The sequence below is a fragment of the Molothrus ater genome, chromosome 23 (genome assembly GCF_012460135.2).
Source record: "Molothrus ater isolate BHLD 08-10-18 breed brown headed cowbird chromosome 23, BPBGC_Mater_1.1, whole genome shotgun sequence".
In the NCBI taxonomy this organism is placed as follows: Eukaryota; Metazoa; Chordata; class Aves; order Passeriformes; family Icteridae; genus Molothrus; species Molothrus ater.
In genome coordinates, this window is record NC_050500.2 from 1,042,243 (window position 1) to 1,069,871 (window position 27,629).

Consider the following 27,629-nt stretch of genomic DNA (forward strand, 5'->3'; position numbering starts at 1 on the left):
ACCTGTGGCTGCCTCGACAGCCCTCCAAACACCTGCATTTGCTGGGAATTGTGCTCCACGTGCTCTGGCTGTGCCCCTTGCACAACAGGCTCCTCATGCGCTCCTTTAAGGAGGAAACTCACTTTTAAACAATGCACCTCAGCTTGGGCTGATGGTACAGATAGAGCTGATGGGAAGGGAGGGACTTGTGTAGGGGGAATAGCCCAGCTCTGCAGCACAGCCCTGGAGGACACGCAGGAGCTCTGCCTGTGCCAAAGGACTGGGTGGGCTGTTCTTCCTGCCTGCCCTAGCATTCTCATAACACAATCCCTAAGTAATTGCACTAAACAATGGAAGAGAGATGGGAAAATTATGTGCCTTTTAAATTCGTTAAGATGAAATATTCACTGTTACTCTGCAGAATTGATTTCCATGGTTAAATCTCTACAGATGGAAATGGAACAGTGAAGAGCCCAACCATAGTTAAGTGTATAAGTAGAGTTCACTCCCAGCACAAATATTTATCTACGAAGGGCTTTTCCATTTATGCCTTTTAAAAAACAAGATTGCTGAACTTTAAGCATTTTTATTGTGCTGAGAAGGTTTTCTTTTGTTTTAATCACAAAAACAGCTACATCATTCCAGGGATGCCCAGGGAGGGATTTTGGGGTGTCTGTGAGGGTCGGGACTGGACTGTGCCCCTTGCAGCTCAGGATGTTCAAGGGATGCCCAGGGTGGGATTTTGGGGTGTCTGTGAGGGCCGGGGCTGTGCCCCTTCCAGCCCAGGACACTCCAGGGATGCCCAGAATGGGATTCTGGGGTGTCTGTGAGGGCCGGGAATGAACTGTGTCCCTTCCAGCCCAGGACACTCCGCGCAGTGCCGCGCTGTGGCGGCCGCCCTTCACGGGGCCTGTCCCCGCCGTCACACCGACAGCGCCGCGCTAAATTTAGGAGAAGCGCTGTCCCCGGTGTGCACCGGGCGCCGGGCCAGGCACGCCGGGCCAGGCACGACCTCCCCGGGCCGCCCCCGGCCGGCCGGGCCCGGGCCGCCCCCGCCGCCACGATCTCGGCCTTTGCGGCGCTGAGTCACGGCGGCCCCGCCGCACGACTCCGGCCCCGCCGTGAGTCACGCGCCGCCCCCGCGGGCCCAGGGGCGGGCCGGGCGCCGGCCGCGCCCCTACAAAGCGGCTCCGCCAGCGCCGGGGCAGCGCCGCCGCGCCGGCATGGACGGAGCCGGGCTGGGCGTCACCGCCTGCGCCGCGGCCGCGGGGCTGCTGCTCTACCGCATCGCGCGGAGGTACGGCCGGCGGGCGCGGGGACGGCAGCGAGGGAGGGAAGAACGGACGGAAGGACGGGAGGAGGAGGAGGAGTAGGAGGAGGAGGGAGGGAGGCTGGGCATGGCATGGCGGGATGCGGCCCGCGGCGGCGGGAAGGCGCCACGCGGGGCCCGGGCCCGCCCGCTGTGGGAGAGCAGCGGGGCCGCTCCCGGAGAGCCCCGGCAGGGCCCGGCCCCGGGCGGCGGTGCGGGCAGGGCCGAGCGGGGGAGAGCGGCTGGAAGCACAGACGCCCCAAAAGCCCGGGAATGGCTTTGTGTGCCGGGCTGAGCATCCCGGCGCTGCCCCAACACCGCCGGGGAGCGCGGCTGGAAGCGTTCTGTGCCCGGGAATGGCTTTGTGTGCCGGGCCGAGCATCCCAGCGCTGCCCATCGCCTCTCCCCTGCTCCTTGCCCGACGTCTTTGAGGCAGGGAAAGAGAAGATCCTGCTCCTGTGGCTGGTTGGTGTGGGGTGAAGGATGGATTGCTGGGGAGCAGGTTTGTAAATATCAAAGCTGTTATTAGCACAGTGCTAGAACTAGGGGAGATTCTGTACAAGTCAAAATTATTGATTAGAGACCAAAATTCTTTGGTTACTTGTTTCTTAATTGCACAGAACGTTCCTGACCTCAGAACAAATTCAGAGCGATTGAAAGCCAGGCTTGAAAAGCATCAGGAGACGTGTCATGATTCAGATCTCATGAAAGGAGAAAAGCTTAATTTGACAGATTCTAATCTAGCATAGCACGAAAGGAATGTAGGGACGTGTGGAATATAAGGATTTCAGGCTCTGTAGCAGCAATAGACCCTGCAGCCTGCTCATCTATTAAGTGCTTCTACTGGAGACAAGCCAGTCCCAAGGGCTCCCTGTGCTAAGGTTCACTTCAAGTTAATGCTTTGCTAGAGCAGCATATTCCTGTATCCTCTATGTGATGCCTAAGGCTTGCTCTAAAGCATTTGCTGTTTATTTAACCGTATCAATGATCAATGGGACATTAGTCCATATACAAGACTTGGCCTTTCTCTGACATATTTAGGGTAGCCAAGAAATCCAAGTGGCCTAAAGGCAATTCCAGTGAAGCAGGCAAGATTTCTTTGACCCAGTTGAGGCTAGCATGCCTTTAGAGTGAGGAGAGTGGGTTTGTTTTGCTCGAGTTCATCAAAAGGTCTCTGGAATTGAAAGCATTTCTTCCCGAGTCCTTGAAGACTGCCGGTAAATTCTTCCAGGTGACCTTGATAATTCTTTGAAGCTACATGTTGTGTTTCTCAGTACTATCCTGATACTTCCAAATTTCTTATTCTGCCTTGATTTAGTGAATCTTAGTCAGTGATAGTGATCAAGGAGGACAGCTTAATAAGGGGCACAGATGTGATATGAGACATAGATACAATGCTGCCTTTGCTTTTTGTTTACCAAGGAGATAACAGATGTGATGTCCAGATAGGAACAGAGCCTGGGGTGGTTATCACTGGGTGTCCCTGCCTGAGTCCACTGGGCACCTTTTTCCTGGCTGAGGGGGCATTAATGTGGCTCCTGAGGGAGGACGGGCTGCATTGTAACTTACATCACTGCGCTAGAAATCTGCTCTTGTGCCTAAATCTTGTCTATAGCTGCTACTTCTGAGCAAATCCATCCGTGTTATAGCTCACCTGCTGGGATCTGGGCAGCTGTGATGTGTTTTTCTTGCACTGGAAAATGGGGTTTAGCATTGGGTCTGCCCTGACGGGTGATGGGCATCGGCACAAGCTGCTCTGTGCCACCCAGGAGTTTCCCTGCCAGGGAGCTGAGCTCTGAACCCAGGTGTGCCAGCAGTGCTGTGCCAGCTCTTGGTCTGTCCAGCTGCCACCAGGTGTGGCTTGGTCAAAACTGACCTGTGCAAAACAGCTCCCCTTCCCCGTGTGCTTTTTGTTCAGATGTGCTGGCACAGCCATTTGAATAATTGCTTTGTGATCCAGTTGTGCCAGAATGAGGCTGCTGCTTTAAGTACTTTTAATAGAGAATTCTATTCTTCTAATCTTGGTAACCCAGCGAAGAGCTGCACATCCACCAGTGTCTCTTTCAATACTACAGAAAAGTAAACATTTTCATCTTCTGACTTAAAGAGGGTGGGGAATAGATGTAAATAAAAATATTTACAAATCCAGTTTATTATTGCCAGCACTTACCAAGGTAGACTGTTGTTCTGGCAATCCATTAGAAGCATGGGCTTCAGCATGACCTTAAATGTGTGTATAAATGAGAAGTGAAGAGTGCTGGGAAGGAGCCTGAGTTCTTCCTTGTGTTACATGACAGACAAACTAGTTGCTAGCCAGTGTTTGTCAATGGGACCTGCAGAGCTGCAGCCTGATTTTTGTGAACAAAATAAAGAATCCAGCAGCTTCTCTCAAAGGAACAGGGTGTCATATTATCTGAGCAATGTCAGACATTTAGCTGTTGATGTCATAACTGAGTTTACTGCAGGTATTTTCCCCTCAATTTTTTCCCCTTAAGCAAACATTTTCTACCTGCAAAACAGTTTGTCCAGGCCTGGGAATGTTTTCTGAGCCTGGCTGGGTGTGCAGGTTACACAGGGAGTTAGCACAGCACGTCAGCTGTGAGTGGAATCTCTCTGTGCCTGAAGTAACTCAATCACTTCTTGCTGCTCAGGTTTTGGTTTGCAGGGAGGTTCTCTGGCCAGTGGAGCTGGTTCAGATTAGTGCAGTGGTAGATTATGAACTCCTCGGGGATGATTTGCCTTTGGATTTGTAAGGGATTGAGCACATGGTAAAGGCTCGATTTGTGTTGGCACTCTCTGGCTTTGGAAGGAGTGTGTGCTTTAGCTCGCTGCCCTCAGCTGCTGCCTGAATTCAGTCAAGGTAAATATAGCTCCAGAGTAGTTAAATCTGTATTTGAGAGTGTTTCCAAATGCAGAACTTGTTTTTTGGTTTTTTTAGTCCTGCCCAATTACTAGAAAATTAGCACCCTACCTACATGTTCTTGCCTAAACAACCTTTTTCTCCCCTTGTTCTTTTGCATCCACCAGATTGGGAATTTGGGATTTTTTGCACCTATTTCTATGGCAACAGATTATAGGTTCACAGAAGGAAGTATTATTGCCTTTTATCCTAAATAATCCAGGACTTAGCCATTTGTTTTGCATATATTGCAAATGAAGTGGTGCTGTTTAATCCTTGGTAGTACTTCCTGAGCCTCCAGAGCAAGAAATGAAATCCTGTTTGGAAAAGGATGGAAAGGCCTCGAGTACTCTGAGGGTTTGGTCTCTGATATTTTTAGCGAGTTCTCAGGTAGGGTTTGGCACTGATGGGTTTTCCTTTATAGCACCACTGCTTTATTCATTGCTTCACCTGCGCTTTCCACTTCTGTCACCCTTGAAATTAGTGCTGTTGCCTCTGTCACGTCATGGAATTCAGAGCCTGGGGTGGGCAGAGGCTGAGGGGTTTCGGTGGTGCCAGGGGATTGTGGCAGGTCCTGCAGTTCCTGGGCAATAACCTCCCTCAGAGGGTGCAGTTCAGCTGTGCCCCAGGAGCTGCAGGCTTTGTGTGCTGCTGGTTGGACCTGCGGGTTGTGTTTGCACAGCCTGTGCACCTGTGACAGTGACACTGAACTCATCCAGCAGGTGCTGCTGTCCTTCCTTCATCTGCCTGTTTTGACACGTGCTTGGCTTTTGGACAGCAGCAGCTCGTGGATAACTCAGACACCAACCTAGATTTGTCTGCTTTAAACTCTGGGTGGGTTTGGGGGTTTTTTTTTGTCTGTTAGTTTTAGCAGTGATATTTTTAACTCAGATCAGTTGAGCCCCCTTGGCAGTGAAGAAAGTTGAGCAGGGAATATTCATTTTAAGGGGGGTGTGGGTGTTTGCATCTATTTTGAGATGAGATTCTGTCATCCTAGTAGCTCCAGCCATTTTCTTTCAGCATCTGGCAGGGAATCCTCTGCACATTCTGACTTTACAGTGCTTCATTTCAAGCATATCCTCATTGTTAGTGCCTAAACAGGAGGCTCAGACATTGCTTGAGGGTTCGATGTTTTATGAACAGAGTTTCAAGGCATGGTCTATGGAAATGTGGGTGGGAAAAATGTTAATTGTGGAGATCCAGCCATAGAGATGATGGCTGGGAGAGAAGGGCCCACCTGGCTGTTTGGCTGCAGGGTGCCAGGCAGCACTTCTGCAGCACTCAGATGTTTCAGCAGCAGAGAACATTCCCTAGAGCTGGGAGAAGTTGCTCTCAGCTGGGAGCACTTTGGCTGCTGTTGTTGCTCCCCTGCTCTGTGGCCCTCTTTGCTGCTGCAGTGGAGCCACACAGATCAATTATTCCCTGGTGGAGCTGGGCTGTGGCAGCTGGGTCCATCTGTCTGCATAGCTGCCACAGCCAGTCCTGGGCAGCTGCCCTCCCTTGGAAATGTGACTGGGACCAGTCCTGATGAGCCCAGACAGCTGGGCTGTGGTGCCTCGGCTGCCAGGGAGCCTCTCTTGGGCCTTGCACTGAGGTTTGAGACAAATGCAGGGCTTCTCTAGCAGGCAGGCTCGGGGTCTGGCTGTTGAAGGTCTTTGCTCACACATCTGTCACAACCTGCTTTGGTGGGGCCACGTCACAGCTGTTTGTCTGTATTGGCTGTTGTTTTAACAGGATTGCTTTAGAGAACAAGGGGCTCATGGATCAAGGTCATTAGTCTTTATCCCTTCAGTTCTAGTGCATAAAAGCAGGGGATGCCCATTTCCTGGGTTTCTGAGCACCGTCACAGGCAGCTCTTGTGGATCCTGACTTCCTTTTCCTGGAATCCTGTGTATTAAGCATCAATTCTACTGCACCTTCTCATAGAATGGCACTGCTGATTATGGAGAGGACCCCCAGATATGGCCATGAAAAACAGTGAAGTGGGTAAATCACAAGGTTGTTTTTGAAGTTCTGGCATGTCCATGGTACTGGAGCAGAGGGGTGATTGTCAGGCAGAATTTATTTCTGCTTTTCATTGCTAAAAGCACCACCCCAAGTCATAGCATTAAGCAGACGGAATGGGAAGATTGGCTGTTTTCCTGCATCTCACTGTTGGAAACCCCTTGCTTTCCTCTCCATCAGCTGAGCTGAGGGCTCCTGCCTGAGATGTTTGTTGTCCCCCCAGGAAGAAGCCCACGCACGTGACGGTGAACTGCTGGTTCTGCAACCAGGACACGGTGGTGCCCTACGGGAACCGCAACTGCTGGGACTGCCCCAACTGCGAGCAGTACAACGGCTTCCAGGAGGTACCGGGGCTGGCACTGCCAGGGGAGCCTCGGTGGCGTGGGGCAGCTGCAGGGCAGTGAATGCACAGCTGGCAGCAGCCGTGAGCTCAGCACCTCAGCTTGGAGAGAGAATCCTCTGCGCTGGGGTGCGCTGACTAGAGAGATCGAGACGAGTGTTCCTGTCTTGCTTTAAAGGGCAAAAGTGGCCTTGACATATCTCTGGAGCATACTTATTTTACTGTATGGAACAATTCTCCTCTGGTTTTGTATTCTGTTAAATAGCAAAGCCTGCCTTGAGCTGAAATCCAGCACCACCAGCCACTCAAGATAGGTGTGCAGGACAGTGGAGATGGGGGGAAGACTTGAAGCATTTTGTCTCTTTTTTTACTCATTTATTTTGTTACGTAGGCGAATGCTAATGAAATGCAGAGCTGCTGACAGAACTTAGGGGAATCTTTCTGTCAACCTAGCTGTGATTTTATGATTGCATGTTTGCTTTTCCCCCTGTTTTTTGTCAGAATGGAGACTACAACAAGCCCATCCCTGCCCAGTACATGGAACACCTTAACCACGTCGTGTCGGGCAGTCCAACTTTCTGTGACCCTACCAAACCACAGCAGTGGGTGAGCAGCCAAATTCTGCTCTGCAAGAAATGCAACAACCATCAAACCATGAAAATCAAACAGCTGGCTTCATTCTCACCAAGGGAGGAGGTGAGTGTTCGTTAGGGACTGCCATCATTGGAGAATGTTTGTCCAAGGCATTGCCATCCATGCATCTGCTATTCCTGCTCTGTTTATTCCATGCTGCAGCCTAGTAAGCAGGAGGGAGAGCAGTTTTTCAGTAATGAAGTTCCAACAGTCTTCAGAAGCACTCTGTGGCACTCCAGTGCAGAGATGTGATTAGTGTTGTGAATTTACCTAATTCTACTTCAAAGCCAGAATGTTCCCCTGTTCTAGATGAGCACTGGAAACTGAATCTTGAGCCCAAGATATTTCTGAGATCATCTTACACCTCCAGCTCTTCCCACGGCTGAGTTTATGGGACCTGAGAGGCACAGCAGCCCACTAGTTAACATGAACCCTTAATAGGTTTTGTTTTCCCGAGGCCTTGGCTGTGCTGCTCTGCATTTACAAGTGAACTGGGAGAGGAATCCTGTGCAGCCACAATCTCCCTGCTTAGGCATCTGTGCTTAGGAGGGCAAAGGGACTTTGCAGCTACAGCAACAGGATTTCCTGCTGAGCAACTTCTTGGCCTTCCCATTACTTAATATGCATGGAGGAGGGATAATGGGGTTTCTCCTTCACGGTTTTATGGCTCCCTAAAGATCTGAGCAGAGAATTTAGTGCTGCATTCCTTGGCCTTCAACCATGGTCAAGCCTTAGGGTTAGACTGTGCTGTAGTGTGATGTGTCCATTCTCTGGCTTGCCTAATCCAGTCTGCTTTGTGTAATTATAATGAGTGATTTAATCAGAGTGATTCCTGGAGAACAGATTGAAATTTGATTGCTCTTAATGAGAATATCTTGGCTGGTGCCCTTTTCTCAGCTTTATTTCTAGTCCTTGCCTCTTGCCAGACCTATCCAGTTGCTCAAGTACTGCCAGCCTTTGGTCCCTTTTTAAGCATTCAGTGAGCTGCAGTGCCTGTGCCAGCTGAGAGACCTGGGGCTGTGTTACCCAGTCAGTGACAGCAGGGCTGGCTGTTCCAGGGAGGGATGAGCCTGAAGTGAAGGAGCCACAAGTATTTTGTGTCCCCTCATTTGAGGAGAGGAAGACCAATTCTAGTTACTTGTCTCAGCTGTGTGGAATTCCTAAGATCTCAACAAAGACAGCAGAATTTGGCACAGAAATTCAACATCCTAATGTTGGGCCACAGCAGCCTTCTCCAAGGCTCTTCTTCGCCATCTCTGCTAGGATGGAGGCTGGCTCAGCTCTGTGTGAGGCTGGCTCAGCTCTGTGTGAGGCTGGCTCTGTGCCTGGCCTGCAGCTCGATTCAGGGAGCTGTCCCTGTGGCACTGGGGTCACGCTTTGCCCTTCTCTCAATGGCAAACATGACAGCTGATGAGGCACCTGCACTTCTCACCCTCTGCTGTTCTCTGTCCAGGGCAAGTACGATGAGGAGATTGAGGTGTACAAGCACCACCTGGAGCAGACCTACAAGCTGTGCCGCCCGTGCCAGGCTGCAGTGGAGTATTACATCAAGCACCAGAACCGGCAGCTGCGGGCGCTGCTGCTCAGCCACCACTTCAGGCGCCGGGAGACCGACAAGAGCTACAGCCAGGTGTGTGGGGACACGCCAGGGAGGGCAGGGACAGGGACAGCTCTGCCACTGCACCTGCAGCTGGGAAAGGGAGGAGCAGCCTGGGCTCTCTAGCCCTGGGAGCTTGGTGCGTGCCTGCAGTTTAGGAGAGCACAGCAGAGTTGCCATAGATGCTTCTAATGTTAGTTTGAGGTTTTCCTCTTGCTGGTGTCATTCAGCACAGTTGCCAGAAGGTAAGTCTAATGTAATGATAGAATGGAAGGAAAATAATGGGACAGGCAGAGAAGGGGAGGTAGGGAAGCCAATTTTTGAGCGCAGTGCAGGAAATTACAGAGTACCAGGGGGAAAAAATAAAAAAAAAGAACAGTGGGAATTGAATTATGACCTTCTCCTTGTTTCACTGCCCTGCCTGACTTGGCTTCTGTTCATGTCTCTGCCATTGCTCCTTGCTAGTCTACAATAATCTCATGTGGTGTCAGCCCAGTGCAGAGATTTAGGACTTGAGCAGAGCAGTCCAGTAAACCATACAATCTGGAAGTGTTTCATACAGCACCATTTCAAAACCTTGCTGCAGTTTCATTCAGCCTCTGACAAGGCGTTTCTCCCTTCCTCTGCAGAGCCTGTGTTCATCCTCCTCTTCCACTTCCATCACCACGCCAGCTCAGGTGATCCTTCTGCGGTTCCTGGCCTTCCTCAGCTGTGCGTTCCTGGTTCTGATGGCCTTGTACGGGTCAGGCGACCCCTTCTCCCTCAGCACAGCTGTCCCTGCTCCTGGCCCCGCTGGCCCCGTGTGGAACAGGACTGGCACGAGCCACCGTGCAGGCAGTGACAGTGGCAGTGACGGTGGCGGTGGCAGCTCAGGGCACGGCTGGCGGGAGCTGCTCCGCCTGCTCCCGGAGCGCCTGCTGGAGAACCTGAGCGAGGCCTGGGCCTACGGCAAGAATCACCAGATGGCAGTGGCTGTGCTGGGGCTCTTCACCTGCCTGCTGGCCATGTTCCTGGCTGGGCGCATCAGGTGGGTGTGCTGGGCTCCTGTCTTGCTCAAGCTGCTTGGGTGGGGCTCTCTAGTGCTGTGTTGCCTCGGTGATCCAGGGGTAAACACTTTCCAGAATGGCACACGTAGTACTGCATGCCTTGATTCATTCCATTTAAGCTTAATTACTGTGAATGAAAAGCTGGAGCTGATCTGCTCAGACACTCGCCCAGCAGCAGGATGTGCTGTACCAGAGGCAGTACAGACCTGACCAGGGCTGTGTTCAGCAGTGTTTGAAGTCCTGTTTGGTTTCTCGTCCCGTGGCAGGCTCCGGCGAATCGACGCGTTTGCCTCGCTGCTGTGGTTCCTGGTGATGAGCCTGCACCTGGCCGAGCGGTACCTGAAGGCAGACACGCCCAGCTGGCTGGACACGGCCAAGTTTGGCACCACGTCCCTGTGCTGCCTGGTGGGCTTCACCGCAGCCGTGGCCACGCGGAAGGCGACGGGCCAGCGGAGACCCCGGCCCCGAAGGTCAGAGCCAGAGCAGTGACGCTGGGGGAAGCAGGAAAAAACCCTTGTGAACTCTTTGCGACTGGTGCTTCTCTCTCCTCTTGTTATTTTCCTTTCCTCTGTGTCTCTTTTTTTAAAGTTAGATAAGCAGTGAAGATCTCTTCTTCCTTTTTTTTAAAAAATATATATATTTATATATGCACACACACATATGTGTGTATATATATATATATCTATAATTTTTTTCCCCATCCTTGCTTACCACTGTGCTAGCATTTCCGCTGCTAGCCATGGAAGCTACTCGTGCTGCCTCCATTCTCCCTTCCTCCTGCATCCTACGTCAGCAGTACAAATATCCAGCTTCCCCAAGTCAGTTCTTCCAGCAGCTGCCTCACAAACTGCTCCATAAATGCAGCCTCCTCCCCATTCTGCTCCTCCACCCAAAGAGATTCTGGCTCCTCCTGTCCTCCTGGTTCTCCTCACTGCCTCTCTATCCTTAGCCACTCACAGAGGAACCCTCTGCCCTGATCCACCATGGGGCCCGGGCCACCTTCACTTTCCTAATGGTGCTGGTCGTTTTAATTTGGAACTGATGGGAACTTGCCTCTGGATTTGGAGTCCTTGTTCACACGTGCTGTGGTGCCCAGGCACGCGAGGAGGGGACCACACAGAGCCCATACCTGGTTCTTCTTGCCTTCCACTGTGTAGCATCACAGCACCCTCTCGCTCTGCCCTTCTCCTGGCTCCTGTTTCAAATGGAGAAGTGTCCTTAAGTGCTTTTGACTGAAACTTCAGTAATTAATTCAAAAAGGTGCTTTAAAAAGTCATATAGCTCAGGGTGTCTTAATACCTGAAAGTATGCAGCTGAGGTTAAAATTTTCAGATCTACCAGTGGTTGTTGCTTTCAGTGCCAGTTTTCTTTGGGGTTTTTTTACCCACCTGCTCCCTGAGCAACATCTGTGTATAAGCACAACTGGATAAAAATGCCTCTGTTCCTCCACTCCTATAGCCTTAGAAAGAGAAGTATGGGACTGACAGGCTCATGCTGTGAGTACCATGTCAGCTTTCATTGTACACCACTGCTCAGTCAGTGTTCATTGCTGAGAACACAGATAGGAAGGGGTGGGAGCTCTGCTGTGAGACTGCATGGCAACAGCAATGGATTTTTTGGGTTACTTGCAGGGGTTCTTTTTGCAGTCTGGCATTGTGCTAATACTGCTGAAAAAATGGTCTGGAAATCGTGACTTGGAGTTGGGTGCCTGGCACTCCTCTGTTGAAAGCTGTGGTGGCTGGGCATTACTGTGTGGGGAGGAAGGAACTTCCAGCTGTTTGGGTTTTTTAGGATTAACTTGTTGGGGCCTCTTAGGATAAGAGTCTGATTATCCTGCATGGTTGCTTGAAAGGCACTCTACTGAGTTTCTCATGGAATTTGGTTTTTCAAGAGGAAATAGCACTTTTACAGAACATCTGCTATTTTCTTCTGTTCAGAATAGCACAGTGGAACTCACCACCCTAATAGTCTGATATAAGTTAATTGTGTCTAGTCATCTTCCAGTGTATAAATGATAAAATAATCAGAGTGGAGCTCTCACTGTGAAGTATCTGCAGCTCCTGCTGAAAAATGCAGACACTGAGTGCTGCAGATGCTGGTGAAATTAGAGGAGCTTTTTAAAAGGAAACAAAAGCTATTTTCTAGCTGTTCATACTCACTGTTCCTCGAACTGCTGTTCATTGTGAAAGCATAAAGGTAGCACTGCCAAAAGCTCTGAAATTCGTTAACAATAAGCCAGGCTGAGTCATGGAAGGTGCAGCTCCTGGCTGTGTGCCTGTACCTTAGCAAGGGAGTGGCACACAGACCTGCTGCCCACCTGGGCTCTCCTTTGGAATCTTTTTCTGGTGCCTTCAGACAGCTGCAATATCCAAGCTCACAGAACCTGGCTCCATTCTGGTGCTTGTGAATGATGCTGAGGGTTGTTTACTTACTTACTTACCCACAAGAGGAATCCAGCACCTGCAAAGTCTGGTTCCATCATCCCATCACTCATCAGTCCTGACCCAAAACATTTGTCTTCCAGCTCACAGGCATGGAAAACCTTGAGCTATTATGGCCACTAAGTGAAATAAGGCATCTGGACTTTTTTTTAATTCCTCCCTTCCTGCTTCAGGACTTCCAAATTTTCCTCATAAAGTACATGTAAGAAAAGACTTTTATCTGTGATTGTCTTCTGCACTTACCTGTACAATTTGGATTGCAAGTTCCTCTTGGTGTTCTCCTGTGAGATGTGCCCAAGGAATGGGAGGAATCTCATCTTTGAAGGATGTACTGAGAAGGTTCAAAGGAGGGGTATGAGAAATGGACCAACTCAGTGGGAATGGTCATGGTGATGTCATGCCTGATTTCTGTCAGCAATGCCCTTTTATTGGTAAGAATGAAATGTATCTGTCCAAATTCTCTTGCCCACTAGGAAGGAAACTCTCAGTGGCAGCTTCTAAAGATGGCTGGAAGCCTCTCCAGATGTTTTATTCAGGAGCTGAAAGCCAAGGCTGTGTTAAGCTTCACTGTGTCCTGTTTCCTATCGTCTGTCTCCTCTAAGTATCTGTTTTCCTCCCTTTTTAGGAGCACTTTGGTTTTTTCTTTCTGTTTAAACTTGACTCCTCCTCAAGCTCCCTGGGGTCAGGCACCTTTTGTGATGTTTTGCTCTTAAATGTTCCGGTGGTTTACCACGCCTGTTCCTTTCTCTGGTTGTCTTTTTCCCTGTGCAGCGATGGGATGGGATGGGGAGGATGCACACTAAATGTTGGGAACAGGCAGTTGCTGGAACTGTGGGAAGGAGAGGATTTACACTGTGAAGCCTGAATAATCCTGTTAAGGAATGTTTTAGCTCTGTTTGCACAGCAAGTGCAAATCTATACTGAGTTTCAAGTCCTTTAATGTGGGAGATATGTTAACTGCAAGTGACATCCGTTTGTCTTCACTTTATGCAGATTAATACAAATGAAGTATATTTACTAGTTGCACTAATTTATGTCAGAACATCAGAGAGCTACTTTGTTTTATGGCCAAGCTGTACAACTGATCTCTATGGTGCTTTGTTCACTACTTACAATTGAAGAACTTTTGTGCTTGTAATTGGGAAAATTTCAAAGGTGAAACAGAATTACAGAGTACGTATTGAAGTGGGGTTCATTTAATGCCAAAGAAGCTTTTGCTTTTGCTCAGGTGTCAGCCTATTTTCCCCACTTCTCGTTGCCTCAGCATGTCTGTGCTGCTGCTTCTAAAAACAACAACCGTCAGAGCCTCGAAACCAACCTTGCAGCAATTGAATTTTTGGTGTTTTAGAGACTCTGATGCTGACAGGCTCCTTTCTTTCTCCTTGTCTCACATGCTTTTGCTGATGGTGGAGGATGATGGATCTTTAGGGGTGAGGGAAGAAAGGAGAAGGGTGGGTTTTGTCCAGAGGTGTTCTGATTTATAAACTGTAGCATTCAGTCCATCCCAGTTGTGTCTCAGACAAGGAGCCCTGCAGAGAAGTTGTAAGTTAGCAGCATTCTGCTGCTGACTGTGGAAAAAAAAACAGTCAAACCACTACTGCCTTTGCTGAGACTGTTCTTGCCACACCTGATTCCAAAGCCAAATAGGCTGTTCCAGACACTGCCTGTGCCATAGGTTCTGTATGGAAGGTGCTTTGCATTTTTCACTCAGCAGTTAGAGATGTCATCTAAATGTAGATATCTGAGTACATCATCTAACTGCGTGACTGCTTGCCCCACAGTGAGTCCAGCAGGAGAAAATGTGTGTTTTGCTGCCCAGTGGTGATATCCTGTGCAGCTGAGGTGCTATTTTGTGTCACACATTTCCTTCTGCTGGGTGGGATAAGAGCTAACAAAGTCTTGGTAACAAACAACCACAGCTGACACAAAATCATCCAGAACCACTTGGTCACTGCCTTGAGCTTCTTGTTTTCCCTTAGCTGGGCTCTTACTTCAGGCCACAGAGGAACACATGGTAGTCTCCAGGTGCACTTTTGTTGCCTGAGGATTCTCTCAGCCATGCAGGCCAGAGCATGTGAATATCTTAACAATATTAGAGGGTTTTAGCCCAAAAGCCCCTAATTCAAGGTGCTGTTTTTTCATACTAACCACGTGTCTGGACCAGGGGACGGTAACAGCAGAGCAGAGGTGCTGAGGGATTGTTAGTGGGTTTGTGTGTCCCTTGGCATCAAATCTGCTCCGTCCCCAAGTGCCTGACTGGCCCTCAGTGGCCATGGCTGATGTGCCAGCTCAAAATCTTGTACCCTGCCCAGCAGAGCCAGATTTATAAAGGGGCCAGTGTGGGTTCATGAAGTGCCTTTTCCTGGGCAAGATTTGGGACAGCACTGTGTTGCTTTGCTTGGTGGCACATGGCTGCAGCAGTGCCCGTGTGTCTGCCAGGCCAGCGCTTCTGTCCTTCCTGTGCCACCACCGAGCGTGGCAGGGCAAGGGGGACACCTGGGCTAACATTTCTGAGCAGCTCTGCAGGCTCTGCAGGAGAGCCCAGAGGCAGCAACCAGGTCAGCATCTCTGCTGCTGCTGCTTCTGTTCTTCCTGGGGCCCTCAGAGACATCAGTGCATGCAAACTGACGCCTTTGTGGCCCTTTACCATTCTCAATACTCTGTGTTTATATCCAGTTCTTTCCTTTCTCTTAACTCTCCTACATCCATGCTTTGCATGCCCTAGTGAGCTTGGGTGTGTCAAAGGGTGAGGACATGTGGGAATATAAAAATGGTGTAGTGGCTTATTATTTTGGCTTTATGAATATTTTTCAAGTGTGCTGAAATTATGTGAAGCTAATAATCCTGCTTAGACGCTATAGGAATTATGTATTGATGTAATGTGGACAAAGTATTTATGCTCTTATAAAAATTAATATAATTAATAGCCGGATAATTGCTCCAGACTAACTGCACTCGTGAAAGGTGAAGGGAGCTGTGCTATATGGCTTTGCTTTGGTTTTCAGAGATGCTATTGAAATTGTGTGCTGTCACATACAGCTGCCAGCTCCTTCCAGGTGTGCTGTCACCTGCAAGGACACTTGGCTCTTGGAGCCACGGCAGTGCTCTCCAGGGAAAGGGACAGTACTCAGTCCTGAAGTCATCCCCTGTAAAGCCTCGTTGGGACCAAAGCTCTTGAGTGTACAGGCAGGAGGAGGTGCCCTGGACATTTTTGGCATGCCAGCAAGTCTGGGTTTGTGTAGGCATAGGATGTGCATATACACACACATATACTCCCCACTTTGTGCCCCAGCTGGGGGGAAAAAGGCACAATTGATGCCAAGCATCTGTGCTCTAGAAGGTCTTAGTGCAGCTCTAATTCACCCCTCCCTTTTCAGAACAACAGGCAAGAGAGAGGAGTTCTTATTCTTGGCAGCTGAAGTTTGTAGCTCTCTAAGCCACATATCAAAATATTAATGTGTCTGAGAGCTGTGCCCATTTTAGCACTACTCTCCCCTGTCCTTGTGCCTGTTTTTTATTCCTGTAGTGCTCTTCACTCGTGGTTCTGTGGGTTTGACAGGAGGCCGTGCCCTGAGTGGGGAGGTGCAGCGGAGCAGTGCCAGGGCACAGTGACAGCGACTGTCCCTGGCGTGGCAGGGACCTGTTCTGCACCCCGGGGAGAGAGGTCCCTGCTGCACATGGGCAGCTCAGTTCTGAGGGGACACTGAGTCCAGAGGAAATGTTTCGGCCCCTGGCTGACACTTGGCTCCCCAGCTGCCGGGGCTGGGCACGTCCCCCAAGCTGCCTGCCTGTGACTGCATCTCCCCTTCTTTCTTCATGGGCTGAATTATCTGACAGAGGAGTGGGTCCATCTGCAGCCTGGCCTGCCCCTGCCCTCCCGTGTCTGTCTCTGTCCCAGGGCTGGTGCAGCATCTCTGTAAAATGTGAATTAAAAAGGCACACACCTATAGTGTGTGGGGAGGCTCTCCTGGCAGGAGGTGTTCCTTCAGGACCGTGTACAGTCCCATACCATGTAAGACCCTTCTTGAACCTTCTATTTATTTATTTTTAAAGTACTTGTGTAGCAGAGTTGTGCCCGACTGTCTAGTAACATTGTGATCATTGTAAACACTAATTAAGATACCCAACTTTTGATGTTCACAATATCAAGTTCTGAAATAAACGGCTTCCGGGCCCTGACTATTTCCACAAACTATCTGACTCCAGAGCCTTTTTTTTTCCTTCTTTTTTTTTTTTTTATGTTGCTTTTTAATAGTTGCCAGAGCCACTATTACCATGAGACAAATGGCTTGGAGCAAAGGCACAGCTGCAGTGCTCCATCCCAGGGCTGTGATGGGGCTCCTTCCTGCTTTTTGATCCTCTTGATCTCCTCACCTTTTTTTTATGTGCTTCTGGAAGAAGTTTTAGTTCAGCTGCCCATTCTCAGGCATGAAGCACATTCCCATGAGAGCTTTTAGCAGCATTGAGCCCTCTTGACATGACAGTGGCAAACACTAAAGAGTGCAGAGAACAGGAATAGGATTTTGCACACTTAGCAGGAATTTGTTAGAACAGATCAATGTTTAGGACACACTTTGGTCAGAATTCAGTCCTAAGGCATTAATAAGCTGTACTTAAAATCCTTCAGCTCCTCTTTGCTAATTCCTTTTCTGGATGGTTCAAGACAAATGATTCTTCACTGCCCTGAGGATCTGGCTGCCCTGACTGGGTGAGGTTGAGCAGTGGGGCTGTTGAGCAGCAGAGCCATTGGAAGCCTGATCCAAAACAGTCACAGTCCCAGGACTGTGGTTATGAGTGATAAATTACTAGAATAGCTTCCAGCCCATTAAATGAAAGACTTCCAAAAGCCAATAAACCAGTTAAGCTGTTTTCTGCTGCACCGAGGAGCTGTGTAAAGTTGGATCCTTTGGCCCAAAGACACAGAAGGTGCAAAGTTAGGACAGAAGAGCCATGTTGCTCACAGGTGATGCTCTGGTTTGGCCCTCCATGGCACAGTGAGGGGTAGGTATCACTCTTTCTCCTATGATTCATATCAGTCCTGAGCTGCGCTTCTAATTCCCTTTCCCATTCATTTCCTCTTACAAATCTGAGCTGGGCACATCCATCTGTGTGTGTGGTGGGGTAGATGTGTGGGGGTGCTCTGAGGCTCCCTGTGGGTGCAGAGCAGGAGCCCCTTTGCAGCTCCTCTGCATCCTGGAGAGGTTGGGCCATTGGGGCTGCCAGACCAGCACGTCCCTGGCTGCTGGTGGAGGCATGTCCTGCACCAGCACCCTGCTTGGCTCACGTGTTCAGCCTCATTAAGCTGGTCAGGATTGGTGATGGCTGCCTCCTACTAGCAGATAAGTGGTTTATAAGATACTTCAAATTGTAATCTTCGCTCTAGAGTTAGCAAGGCATAATATTGCTGCACCACCTCTTTTATCTCCAGGACAGAATGACACGTGCATAAATCACCCCACAGTGCAAGGCTGAGATTTTCTTCACCCTCTGATTTACTCCTGGCTTTCCTCTGACAGAAGAAAAGCCATGTAACCATGTTGCTGCTCTCATCTGTCTCTGTTTCCATCAGAAGTGAGATTAAGCCTCCAAATATTGTATCTGCAAAGTCAGATATCTCCATTTAAAAACATGTGCACTTCATACTCAGTTCTTCATCATGATTTATTTGACAGTTCTATTATGTGTTTCTAACTAAAAAAATCTTTCAGGGGAACAGAGATTCTGGTTCATATTCTAAACTTCCTTTCACGTATTTTCATTCAATTGTTAAAAATAATACAAAATTCCTGTATTTTAACATCTGGACTTCTTAAAGCATTCTCTGGGTAATTTTCTCATCCAGGGTATTATCACTGGCATTCCTAAACTGTTCCACCCTGTACTGTGGGACAGGTTGGTGCACAATAATTCAAGTAAGGTTGGGCAGTTCTTTTTTTCCCAAAGTGTAGGAACATTCCCATAAACTTCAGCACTCCTGCACTGAAAAATTAGTCCAAACCTGATAACAAAACAAATGTTCTGCAAGCACAAGAGAGGCAGTTGCTGGGATTTCTCCTTGCTAAGTGTCTGTCATGCGTGTCCTTTGCAGGTACCTCTCTGGGGACTCCATTACTGTCTTTCCCAGCAGCCCGGGCACAGCCTTCCCTTCACCTGCCACGTCTCTGTTTGTCCCAACTCCACCCAGCATCCTGCACCTGACAAACCAGCAGCTCTTCAGGTCCCCGCGCAGAACGGGCTCGTCCTCCCTGCCCGGCCGCCTCAACAGGGCGCTCTCGCTGGGCACCATCCCCTCGCTGGCACGGGCAGGTGAGGGCACTGGGGCTGCAAATCCTGGGGGAATTGGGCTGGGAGGGATCCAGGTGAGGGCAGGGGCTGTGCAGCGGGGAGTGGGGCAGGAGGAATTGGGCTGGGAGGAATCCGGGTGAGGGCAGGGCTGGCCCAGGGCACTGGGGCTGCAAATCCTGGGGGAATTGGGCTGGGAGGGATCCAGGGAGTGTGCAGGGGCTGTGCAACGGGGAGTGGGGCTGCAATTCCAGGAGGAATTGGGCTGGGAGGGAGCCAGGGAGTGTGCGGGCGCTGTCCCAGAGGGAATGGCACTGGATCCACGCGTTATAGTCCTGTTCAGGGATGGCTCCTGTGGCACAGAGCACTGTGCAGCATTAGTTAGGGTTTGGGGTTTGGCAGTAGCTGAGGCAGCTGGGTTCAAATTGTTTTGGTTTTGCTTTTAGATTCTGGCTACTTGTTCAGTGGAAGCCGGCCGGCCTCGCAGTCATCCTACTCCAAGGAGTCCCCTACATCAGGTACTGCTCCAGGCCTTCCACAGCAACAGTCTGTGCAGGATTTGCACTGAGTGGGTTGAAACACGTGGTCTGGTTGAATTCTTTCCTCCCTGCTCGCATTCCAGTGAAAACGTCCATTTTGCTGCTAGAAATGCTGCCCGGAGAGCCCCAGCTAGAACTGGGATGGCGTTAAAGCCAGGTGTTGTGTGTGTTGGATGTTCTCCCTGGGTGGCATCAGTGAGACAAAACAAGGAGCCCTTTGCTCATTAGAGCAGAGTTGAGCCTGCTTGGACAGGAGAATTCGGCTGCTTCCAGGGCAGCTGTTTTGTAGCTTTCCCAGCAGAGTGCAGCAGTTGCTGGTTTGGCTGCTCCATGACCTGTCTGCTGCCCTTCTGGCCCAGACGGATCCTGTCGCACCCCGGGCCGTGCAAACCTCCTGCTCCCAGTGCACCTCCTCAGCAGCTCTGAGGGATGTGCCAGTACAGTTCATTCACCTGCAAAACGGATTGTGCAGGCTCTCCTGGATGGACTCAGCTGAGCTAAGACAAAGCTCACCAGGCTCCTGATAACCTGATTCTTGAGTCACTCCTGAGTGTACTGAAGTACTTGTGGGATTTCTCTGTGTTTTGCAGTGTGGGGACTCAAATAAATAACGAATTTTAGTACAAGACACGTTGGTGAACATTTGCAACTCCAGTTCCTTTTCCTTGTAGTACTGTTAAAGAGAACTGTGCCTGTCGCAGTGGGATGGTAACCTGGTGGTTTTGTCCATGGGGTGTTATTACCAAAGGGGTATTGGGGACAGCTAAAGGTGATACAGAGACTCTGTCATTAGAAGGTATGAAAAATACATTTTATTATTAAAATCTACAGCTTTTATGGAAACAATGGCGGACTTAAGACTTGATTGGCTTTTAGGAATGTTTTCTCACGCTGTTGGTGAACTATGAATAGCACACTCTGGAGAACTGTATCTCTAAACAATGGTTACAGAAAGAGAGATAATAATTTTGAATTCTCTGAAGTTTCTCGCAGCTTTTAACATTCTGTGCGAGCTCTGTCTGTGTCTGTTCAGAGGCTCTGTAACTCCCGCGGGTGTTTGCGTTGCAGACCCGCTGTCGCTGCTGGCGGGCAGCCGAGCCCCGTCCCGCCTGCCGTCCCCGGCGCCCTCGGTCGCTGGCTCGGTCACCTCCAGCTCGGGCTCGCTGCGCCTCCGCCGCCCGCTCATCAGCCCCGCCCGCCTCAACCTGCAGGGGCAGAAGCTGCTGCTGTTCCCCAGCGGCTCCGAGGAGCACACCCTGCCCGACAGCAACGCCTTCGGCCCCGAGCTGCCCGGCTGCCCCCGCGGGAGCCTCGCCGAGCGCGGCGTGCCCGGTACGGCAGCGCTGCCCTCCCTCCGGCAGGGTGTCTGTGGGATGGAGCTGCTCCCAGGCACAGCCCCTGCAGCATCCAGGCCACAGCCTGCGGAACCTGCAGGAGAAGCCCACGTGGTGAATTTTCTTGTCTTTTTCTCCTCGCAGATATGAGATCTGCTGTGGAAGGGGGGAGTATTTGCAGTGATAATTCCATCAAAAAGGAGGATCACTCGTCACACTCATCTACCTGTGTGGTGGACACAACTACCAAAGGGGAAGATTTGGCAGGCTGGAGAGGTGAGTGCAAGTCTGGTGACTGCTTCGTGCACATGTGAGCATTTCTGTGAGGGTAGCTGAGATCTTTCCTGGAAACCAAATTAATTAGTAGTTGCAAAATGGACCCCCTGCCTTCTAAGATCTTAACAAAGCTATTCCTGTTCTTTGGACTGTCTGAAGAACACTGACAAAGTGCTAAACCAAGACAGAAGAACAGGGACGGGGATGCAGGTGTCAGGAGCATGAGGTGAGATGAAAATAGAGCCAAAAGAGAGCAGTGGAGTCTTTCCTGACAGGAAAAGTGCTTCAGCAACTTCTGCTTGTGCTGAAACACTGGCGAGAGAGAAGCAGTACAACACATGTTCACTTCACTTACCAGTTGTTTAACATCTCTTTCTACAATTCCCTTTTTTCTCTGTGTTCTCCCCTCTGCCAAGGCCGCTTTGGGACCTCAGCCCTCCGGGGCCTGCTGGCCGTGAGCCTGACCCTCAATGCTGTCTTCACATCAGCCTATGTCTACAGGAGCCTGCGCTGACTGCTGCCCGCCCTCCCTGTCTCTCTGGTTCCACCTGGTCCTGAGGAGATGAGAGCAACCCAACCACGGCTTCATGGCCAAGGCCATGCCACCGGTGCATGCTGTTCTTTAAAAAACTGCTGTACACTCAACTGGCATGAAAAGGAGCCTGGGCAGCTGCTGCCATCCCTTCCAGGTAGAACACATCCCAGGAGTGTCCCTGGAGATGGCAGGCAGCATTCCCAGCTCCAGCTCAAAGCAGGAGGCCAGTCCAATGGCCCACACACTTCTTTCAGAAGAACTGACCTGAGACACAAGCCTGACAATGTGTGAGCTGCGTTTTTAGGAACCTACCCCAGCTCTTCTTCCTGACATATTGACCTCATGCTGATGGTGCTGGTAAAACAGGGAGAATTAGAGCAAATGAGCTGAAGAAGAGGGATGGCTTAGTAGCTGGTGCTGGGCTTTGGCTACTCTTGCAGCATCCCCAGGCTCTGCTCAGTGGTTCCTCTTCTCCCTTCTCTCTGGCATTCTCCTCTAAATTGTCAGTGAACTTTCTTTAGTTGCCTTAAGCTTGCCTAAGCACATGGGTGACCTTGGCTGCTCTGTCACGTTCTTGCATCTTAGATGTTCTTGTGCTTCCAGCTGGACCTGGCCCTGGGGCCACTTTCACCAGCTCCTTGTGGCCATGCTGGTTCTCAGACACCCTGTGCTGGCTGCATCAGAGCCTGGGATCCCAGCAGGCATTAACTGTGATACTCTGAAGTGGCAAAAAGAAAGGATCCGGGTGTGATTTGCACCACAAAGGGCTTCAGCTCTCAGCTCTGCTGGAGTTTTCACTGAAGCAGTGAGTGGCAGAGCCTGTTCTTGCTGTAAATCGCACAAATCTGTCCTGTTAGGGGTAGGTGAGGAGCTGTCTGATTGTATACATCTATCCAGAAACCTGACACCTCAGTCTGATATTGGGGTTTGCTAAGTAACTGTTTAAGATATTTCTTAGTAAAATGCCCAGGTGCTCTCAGTGAGAAATGCCAAACCTGCTTCTGGACAATTCAGCCTTCTGGATGGATTCTTCTTTTCTAGCCCAAGGAAAGTAATAGATTTTCAAAAGCAGTTTGTAATTTGGGTATTTCTCCTTTCGGGTAAGTCTTCAGCATTGCTTAGAATTCAGGGGCCATTTAGAATATTGTGCTGAACACTCAGAATCATTTAGTGCATCTTAGGGAAAAAAAAAGAAATCCTGATCTTGATGTTTTGGTTCCCAAAAACCAAGTGCAGAGAGATTTACCAGTGTATGAAAAACGCCGGGTGAGAAGAGAGTTGACTGGCATTAGCTCTGTATTTCCTGAAGCAGGACTCGGATCTATTAAGAGTTTTTCTGTTGTCTCTTCCTTTGGACTCCTTTACCTCAAATTTCCCTGTCCCACCCCACTGCCCTGTGTTTGCATCCTGAATTGGTGAATTCTGTGTCTTTCCCTCCCTTCCAGTTCGCTGTTGTTCCTCTCTTGTGTTCCTGCATGTGCACAGAGCAAGGTGTATCTGCTGCTGACCATTCTCTGCTCTGAACCTGAGCCCCACCTGGCAGTGATGATCACCCTCCTTTCACTCTGTTTTTTATTTTGTTGCATGTTTTAGTTGAGTTCCTCCCCAGCCTCACTTGGTAGCCCATGGGAGCCCCAGCCAGACTGATCAGCGTGCATGTGACAGCATAAATGGGGCTTTGCTGCTGCTGATTCAAGCACTGAAAAACTGAGTGTCTCTGTGTTTTCCAAGTCTCCCTGCATGGTTTGAGCTGCCCACTTCCAGCTGCTGCTGCTGCCCTCCCCGTGGGTGAGACTGGTCCCTGCTGTGCCTGCAGGGGAGGCCGGGCCTGCACACACACGTGCTGATCCAAGGGGCTGAGGAAGGATCACTCCTGACCCTGCATCTCCCCCAGCCTCCTCAGAGAGCTGTGCAGCCCTGCACAGCCAGCACCTCCTGGACACAGGCCCAGAGCCAGGAGAGCCCTGCAGCACAAAGCTGTGCTGCAGATGGATGATGAGTTCTGTTGTAACTTGCATGAATTGTTCCGCGTAGCCAAACCGGACCCATAACCTTGTTGTAAAGAGATTTTTGTCCCTTTTATAGACTTTGCATGCTCACCCGAGCATGTGTACAGGCAGGATGACGGCAGAGCAGCTGCCAAGCTCCTCTTTCAGCCTCTGCTCTCTGGGTTTCCTGATGTTCTGGTGCGGTGTGTGTCGTGCCATTCGCGGGTCCTTGTCCTGCACAGACAAGCTGCCAGAAGATGCTGTGGCTGTGCTTGTCCTTATCACCCAGCAGAAGTGCACTGTGACTTTGTGTATGCAAACCTCTGCTTCCACCTCCCAGCCTGCGCTGAGTTTCACCACCACACTGGACCAGACTGCAATGCCAACCTTGTCCTCCTCTCCCCAGCCCAGGAGCTGCAGCATCTCCACAGCCGCACTCGGAGCAGGAACACCGTAGCTGTCACTGCACCTCTGAGCTGCTCACGCAAACGGCTCTTGGGAGGGGGCTTGGTGACCTTGTCCAAAGCAATAGAGAGACTTTGGGGTTTATTACTGCAGAGGGAAGTTTTTCATTCTGGTGCTAGAACTCTCTCCCGTGGTGCTCTCACGGTTGTGAAGCCTTTGCCTGAGGAACACACGAGCGTGTGAGTGTGAGTGTGTGTGTGAGTGTGTGCATGCAGATGTACAAAAACATTTGCAAGGTTTCTTCATTTCAAAAGATCTGAGCCCATGTTTGTCTTTATATTGTTGGCCTTAATCTAGCTCGTAGATACTGTGTCTATCTTGCTGCTCTTTTCTGTACAAAGCTGGTTTGGAGGAAGCAGAAGTTTATCTGGTCCCCTGTAAAAATATCTGTGACTGATGATGTTGATCTTCATACAGTGTTGTTCAGGGGGGAGATTTTATTTTTCTAATACTTTTCCTACTGCAAAAACTGTTGGAGTGTATGGAGTGGGAAAGATCTTTACAAAATGGCCTGATAAAGATCTGAACATGACTTAATAATACCAACAATTAATGATGAAGTCGAGTATAAATGAGATTTATTTACAGACCTTTTCCATTTCCTACTTTCCATTGAAAATGTCCAGGTACTTCTTCTTTGGCTATGGGCTTGTTAGGCATGTTCTGAGACCTTGCAGATACTTTAGATGATTTTGCTGTTCTGAATTAGAAAGAATTTGTATTTTGGAGTCTGGTTCCAGTTCCGCAGTCTGGGGAGTTTGGCAGATGTGGAATTTTATGCACATATCTATTTGATGGGATAGAGGGAGTGGGTAGAACAAGTTGCTGGTTTCTGAAATTTATCATACCTTTTAACATAAAATCTTAGACATTAAATTGGTCACTGGGGGGGGAAAAAACTCATTGACTCATTGCTGGCATATGTAGGCCAGATTCACTGAATTTTAGGCTATTTGTTCAAGCAACAGATGAGGCCTGTGAATGTTTGATTCCCACTCCCTCTTCCTGGGTGCTGGGAACATCTGCAAATCCCTGCTGGACTGGCTGGGGTCCTTGTAACAGGGCAGCTGGACTGAAGGGCTTCTGTTGCCTGTGGATGCTGCTATATTTTTCTTCCAAGCACCATTCCTGGAAATAACAATGGTCTTAACCTCTCTCACAGACATTTGTTAAAAGGCTAGAATGGGCCAATTCGGCCCAAACTTTTTTTTTTTTTTTTTTTTTTTTTAGATATATGTTGCATCCAGAAATTATCATCACTGTGTTCTGGGGCAGGAGTAAGGTACTGAGTATTTTTGGATTGAATGGGTATCTAAAGAGGGTGAGGAGAACAATTTCAAGTCCTAAACCTTATTTCCTGTGAAAGAAAGACTGTATGTTATATGTGTGTGTTCTTTGGGGAGCTCTGTCACTGTACAGTTTAGTTAAACATGCTCCAAGGAAGGAGAAGCTGTTCCTCGGAGGTTTTTAGTTCATGCTTTGTGTTTAAAGAGGAATATTTTTCTTTAAAAAATAAAACCGGATAAGTTTTCACCTTAGTGTGAGTGGTCCAGTTCTATGCACACCATACTTCTGTGTTCATTAGGCATTTAAGTGGTTTCTTTTTTCATTAAATCATGACTGAGGGTGTTTATGTATTACTGTATGGTCTTTAAATTATGGTTTTATTTTGTAATGTAAATTAGGGGGCAGGTGGCATGAGCTGATCAACATTTTTTAAAAGAGGATGTATTTTAATTAAATGGCTGGCAACAGCTCGCTACTAATTCTGCAGACAGGTGTGTTTTGAAGGATGTAACGACTCGCAGTGCTTGCACAGGTGTGACCCCGGTAGAATCCACGTTGCTGCAGTGGAGCATCTTCTCCACCACCCTCCGGTACCGGCAGGACCGGGGCGGCCCCGGGGCCAGCTCCCGGCGGGGCTCAGGGCTGTGTTTGCCCCTGGACATGGCGGGTGTGCGGCTGATGCCGCCGGGGGTAGGGAACGATGGCGATTCCGCCGGCTTTGCTGGCAGGGACCGGCTCCCAGCGCTGAGCTTTGCCCCGAGCCGTGCCCCGTCCTGACCCGGCGGCGACCGCGAACTGACCAGACTGGGCTGGGCCGGGGGTGGAAGGGTGGCGGAGCGAGGCTTTAGAAGGGGCTGCGAGGCTGGGGGAGCGGAGCGCGGGGCCATGGCCGAGACCGACCCCGGCGAGCGGCGGGCGGCGGGCACCGGGCCGGGCACCGAGCGGGGCACCGAGCTGGGCACCGGGCCGGGCACCGAGCGCATCACCGAGCCAGGCACCGAGCGGGGCAGCGAGCGCATCACCGAGCCGGGCACCGAGTGCATCACCGAGCGGGGCACGGAGCTCAGCACCGAGCCGGGCACCGAGTGCATCACCGAGCCGGACACAGAGCCAGGCACCGCACGGGGCACCGAGTGCATCACCGAGCCGGACACAGAGCCAGGCACCGAGCCGGGGACCGAGTGCATCACCGAGCCGGGCACGGAGCCGGGCACCGAGGCAGGCACGGCGGGGTGGCCGCGGCGCCCTCCCTACTCGTTCGTGGCGCTGATCACCATGGCCATCCGGGCCAGCCCCGGGCAGCGGCTGCCCCTGAGCGGCATCTACGCCTACATCGCGGAGCGCTTCCCCTTCTACCGCGGCCCCGGCCGCCAGTGGCAGAACAGCGTCCGCCACAACCTCAGCCTCAACCCCTGCTTCCGACGGCTGCCCTGCCGCCACGGCCGCGCCGGCGAGTGGGTGCTGGACCCCGCTTTCCAGGACATGTACCCGGGGGGGAATTACCACCGCCGCCGCCGCCGCCGCCGCCGCCCGCCCGCATCGCCCCCGCCGCCCCCGGGGACCGCCCCGGGCCCCGCCGCTCTCCGGGCCCCGCCGCCCTCCGGGATCGCCCCGGGCCCCGCCGCTCTCCGGCCCCCGCCGCCCTCCGGGATCCCCCCGGGCCCCGCCGCTCTCCGGCCCCCGCCGCCCTCGGGGATCGCCCCGGGCCCCGCCGCTCTCCGGCCCCCGCCGCCCTCGGGGATCGCCCCGGGCCCCGCCGCTCTCCGGCCCCCGCCGCCCTCGGGGATCGCCCCGGGCCCCGCCGCTCTCCGGCCCCCGCCGCCCTCGGGGATCGCCCCGGGCCCCGCCGCTCTCCGGCCCCCGCCGCCCTCGGGGATCGCCCCGGGCCCCGCCGCTCTCCGGGCCCCGCCGCCCTCGGGGATCCCCCCGGGCCCCGCCGCTCTCCGGGCCCCGCCGCCCTCGGGGATCCCCCCGGGCCCCGCCGCTCTCCGGCCCCCGCTGCCCTCGGGGATCGCCCCGGGCCCCGCCGAGCCCCCGCAGCTCCCCGAGCTCCGCCCGGGCCCCGCCGCTCTCTGGCTCCCGCCGCCGTCTGGGATCGCCCCGGGCCCCGCCGCTCTCTGGCTCCCGCCGCCCTGCCCGGTGCCCCCGGGCTGGCCGCAGGGGCCCTGGGCAGCGCTGGTGCTGCCCCGCCGGTACCCGGAGCTGCCGGCCCGGAGCCCGGCCGTGCCCCCGGGGCTGCCGCTGCCCGCCTGGGCGCTTCGCCCCGCCCAGCGGGACACGGCGGGGACCTGCGAGCGGGGCACCCGGCTGTCCCCCGCCTTCAGATGAGAGCCCGGCTCCGGGCAGGGCGCGGGGCGCCGCCGCATCGCCGCCGGGTCCCTGAGAGCCACCAAACCCGCCCGGAGGGAAGCGCCGTGCGGTGCCCGAGATGCGCCCCTGGTTCCCGAGAAGACCGGACCGCGCTGCTCCGCTGACCCCGCGGGTTGGATCTGGGGAAAATTGTGATTTTGATGTTCGAGCCTCCAGGCAGCCCGAGAGGGAGCTGCAGCACCGGGCAAGCGAATGGTGCCGCGCGTCCTCTGGGTCTGAAGGAGTCCTGCACAGGCCAGTCCTTGCCTCATGCAGGGCGCTTATTCTTTCAAGTGTCCTTAATTTATTTTGGAGCTTTTCTTTCA

The 27,629-nt window shown here is 51.7% G+C and overlaps 2 protein-coding genes across 4 annotated transcripts; both read left to right on the forward strand.

Annotated features, from left to right (window-relative positions):
• The first annotated feature begins 1,193 nt into the window (after window positions 1–1,193).
• TMEM201 (transmembrane protein 201) lies at window positions 1,194–25,200 on the forward strand. Of its 3 annotated transcripts, XM_036396167.2 has the most exons (11): window positions 1,194–1,276; window positions 6,415–6,535; window positions 7,033–7,227; window positions 8,618–8,794; window positions 9,391–9,788; window positions 10,074–10,277; window positions 18,337–18,554; window positions 18,977–19,048; window positions 20,138–20,401; window positions 20,548–20,679; window positions 21,096–25,200. In XM_036396167.2, the coding sequence occupies exons 1-11, from the start codon at window positions 1,203–1,205 to the stop codon at window positions 21,191–21,193; spliced, it is 1,953 nt and encodes a 650-aa protein (XP_036252060.1). In that variant the 5' UTR covers window positions 1,194–1,202; the 3' UTR covers window positions 21,194–25,200. The 3 variants fall into 3 exon arrangements, with proteins under 3 accessions (XP_036252060.1, XP_054373114.1, XP_054373115.1); XM_054517139.1 differs by lacking the exons at window positions 20,138–20,401; window positions 20,548–20,679; window positions 21,096–25,200 and having other exon boundaries at window positions 18,977–19,416; XM_054517140.1 differs by lacking the exons at window positions 18,337–18,554; window positions 18,977–19,048; window positions 20,138–20,401; window positions 20,548–20,679; window positions 21,096–25,200 and having other exon boundaries at window positions 10,074–16,440.
• LOC118695078 (forkhead box protein D4-like) lies at window positions 24,532–27,282 on the forward strand (the record flags this gene model as incomplete). Its single annotated transcript, XM_036396471.2, has 3 exons — window positions 24,532–24,575; window positions 26,196–26,470; window positions 27,128–27,282. Coding segments are annotated over 3 exons (474 nt in total), but the record flags the coding sequence as incomplete, so codon positions are not given.
• Window positions 27,283–27,629: the final 347 nt, after the last annotated feature.

Bases quoted from the DNA above. Each gene is read 5' to 3' on its own strand.
- TMEM201 (XM_036396167.2), top strand. From the start codon at position 1,203: ATGGACGGAGCCGGGCTGGGCGTCACCGCCTGCGCCGCGGCCGCGGGG. The intron at 8,795-9,390 runs GTGTGTGGGGAC...CTTCCTCTGCAG, and splicing joins CCGACAAGAGCTACAGCCAG to AGCCTGTGTTCATCCTCCTC. The intron at 9,789-10,073 runs GTGGGTGTGCTG...GTCCCGTGGCAG, and splicing joins TTCCTGGCTGGGCGCATCAG to GCTCCGGCGAATCGACGCGT.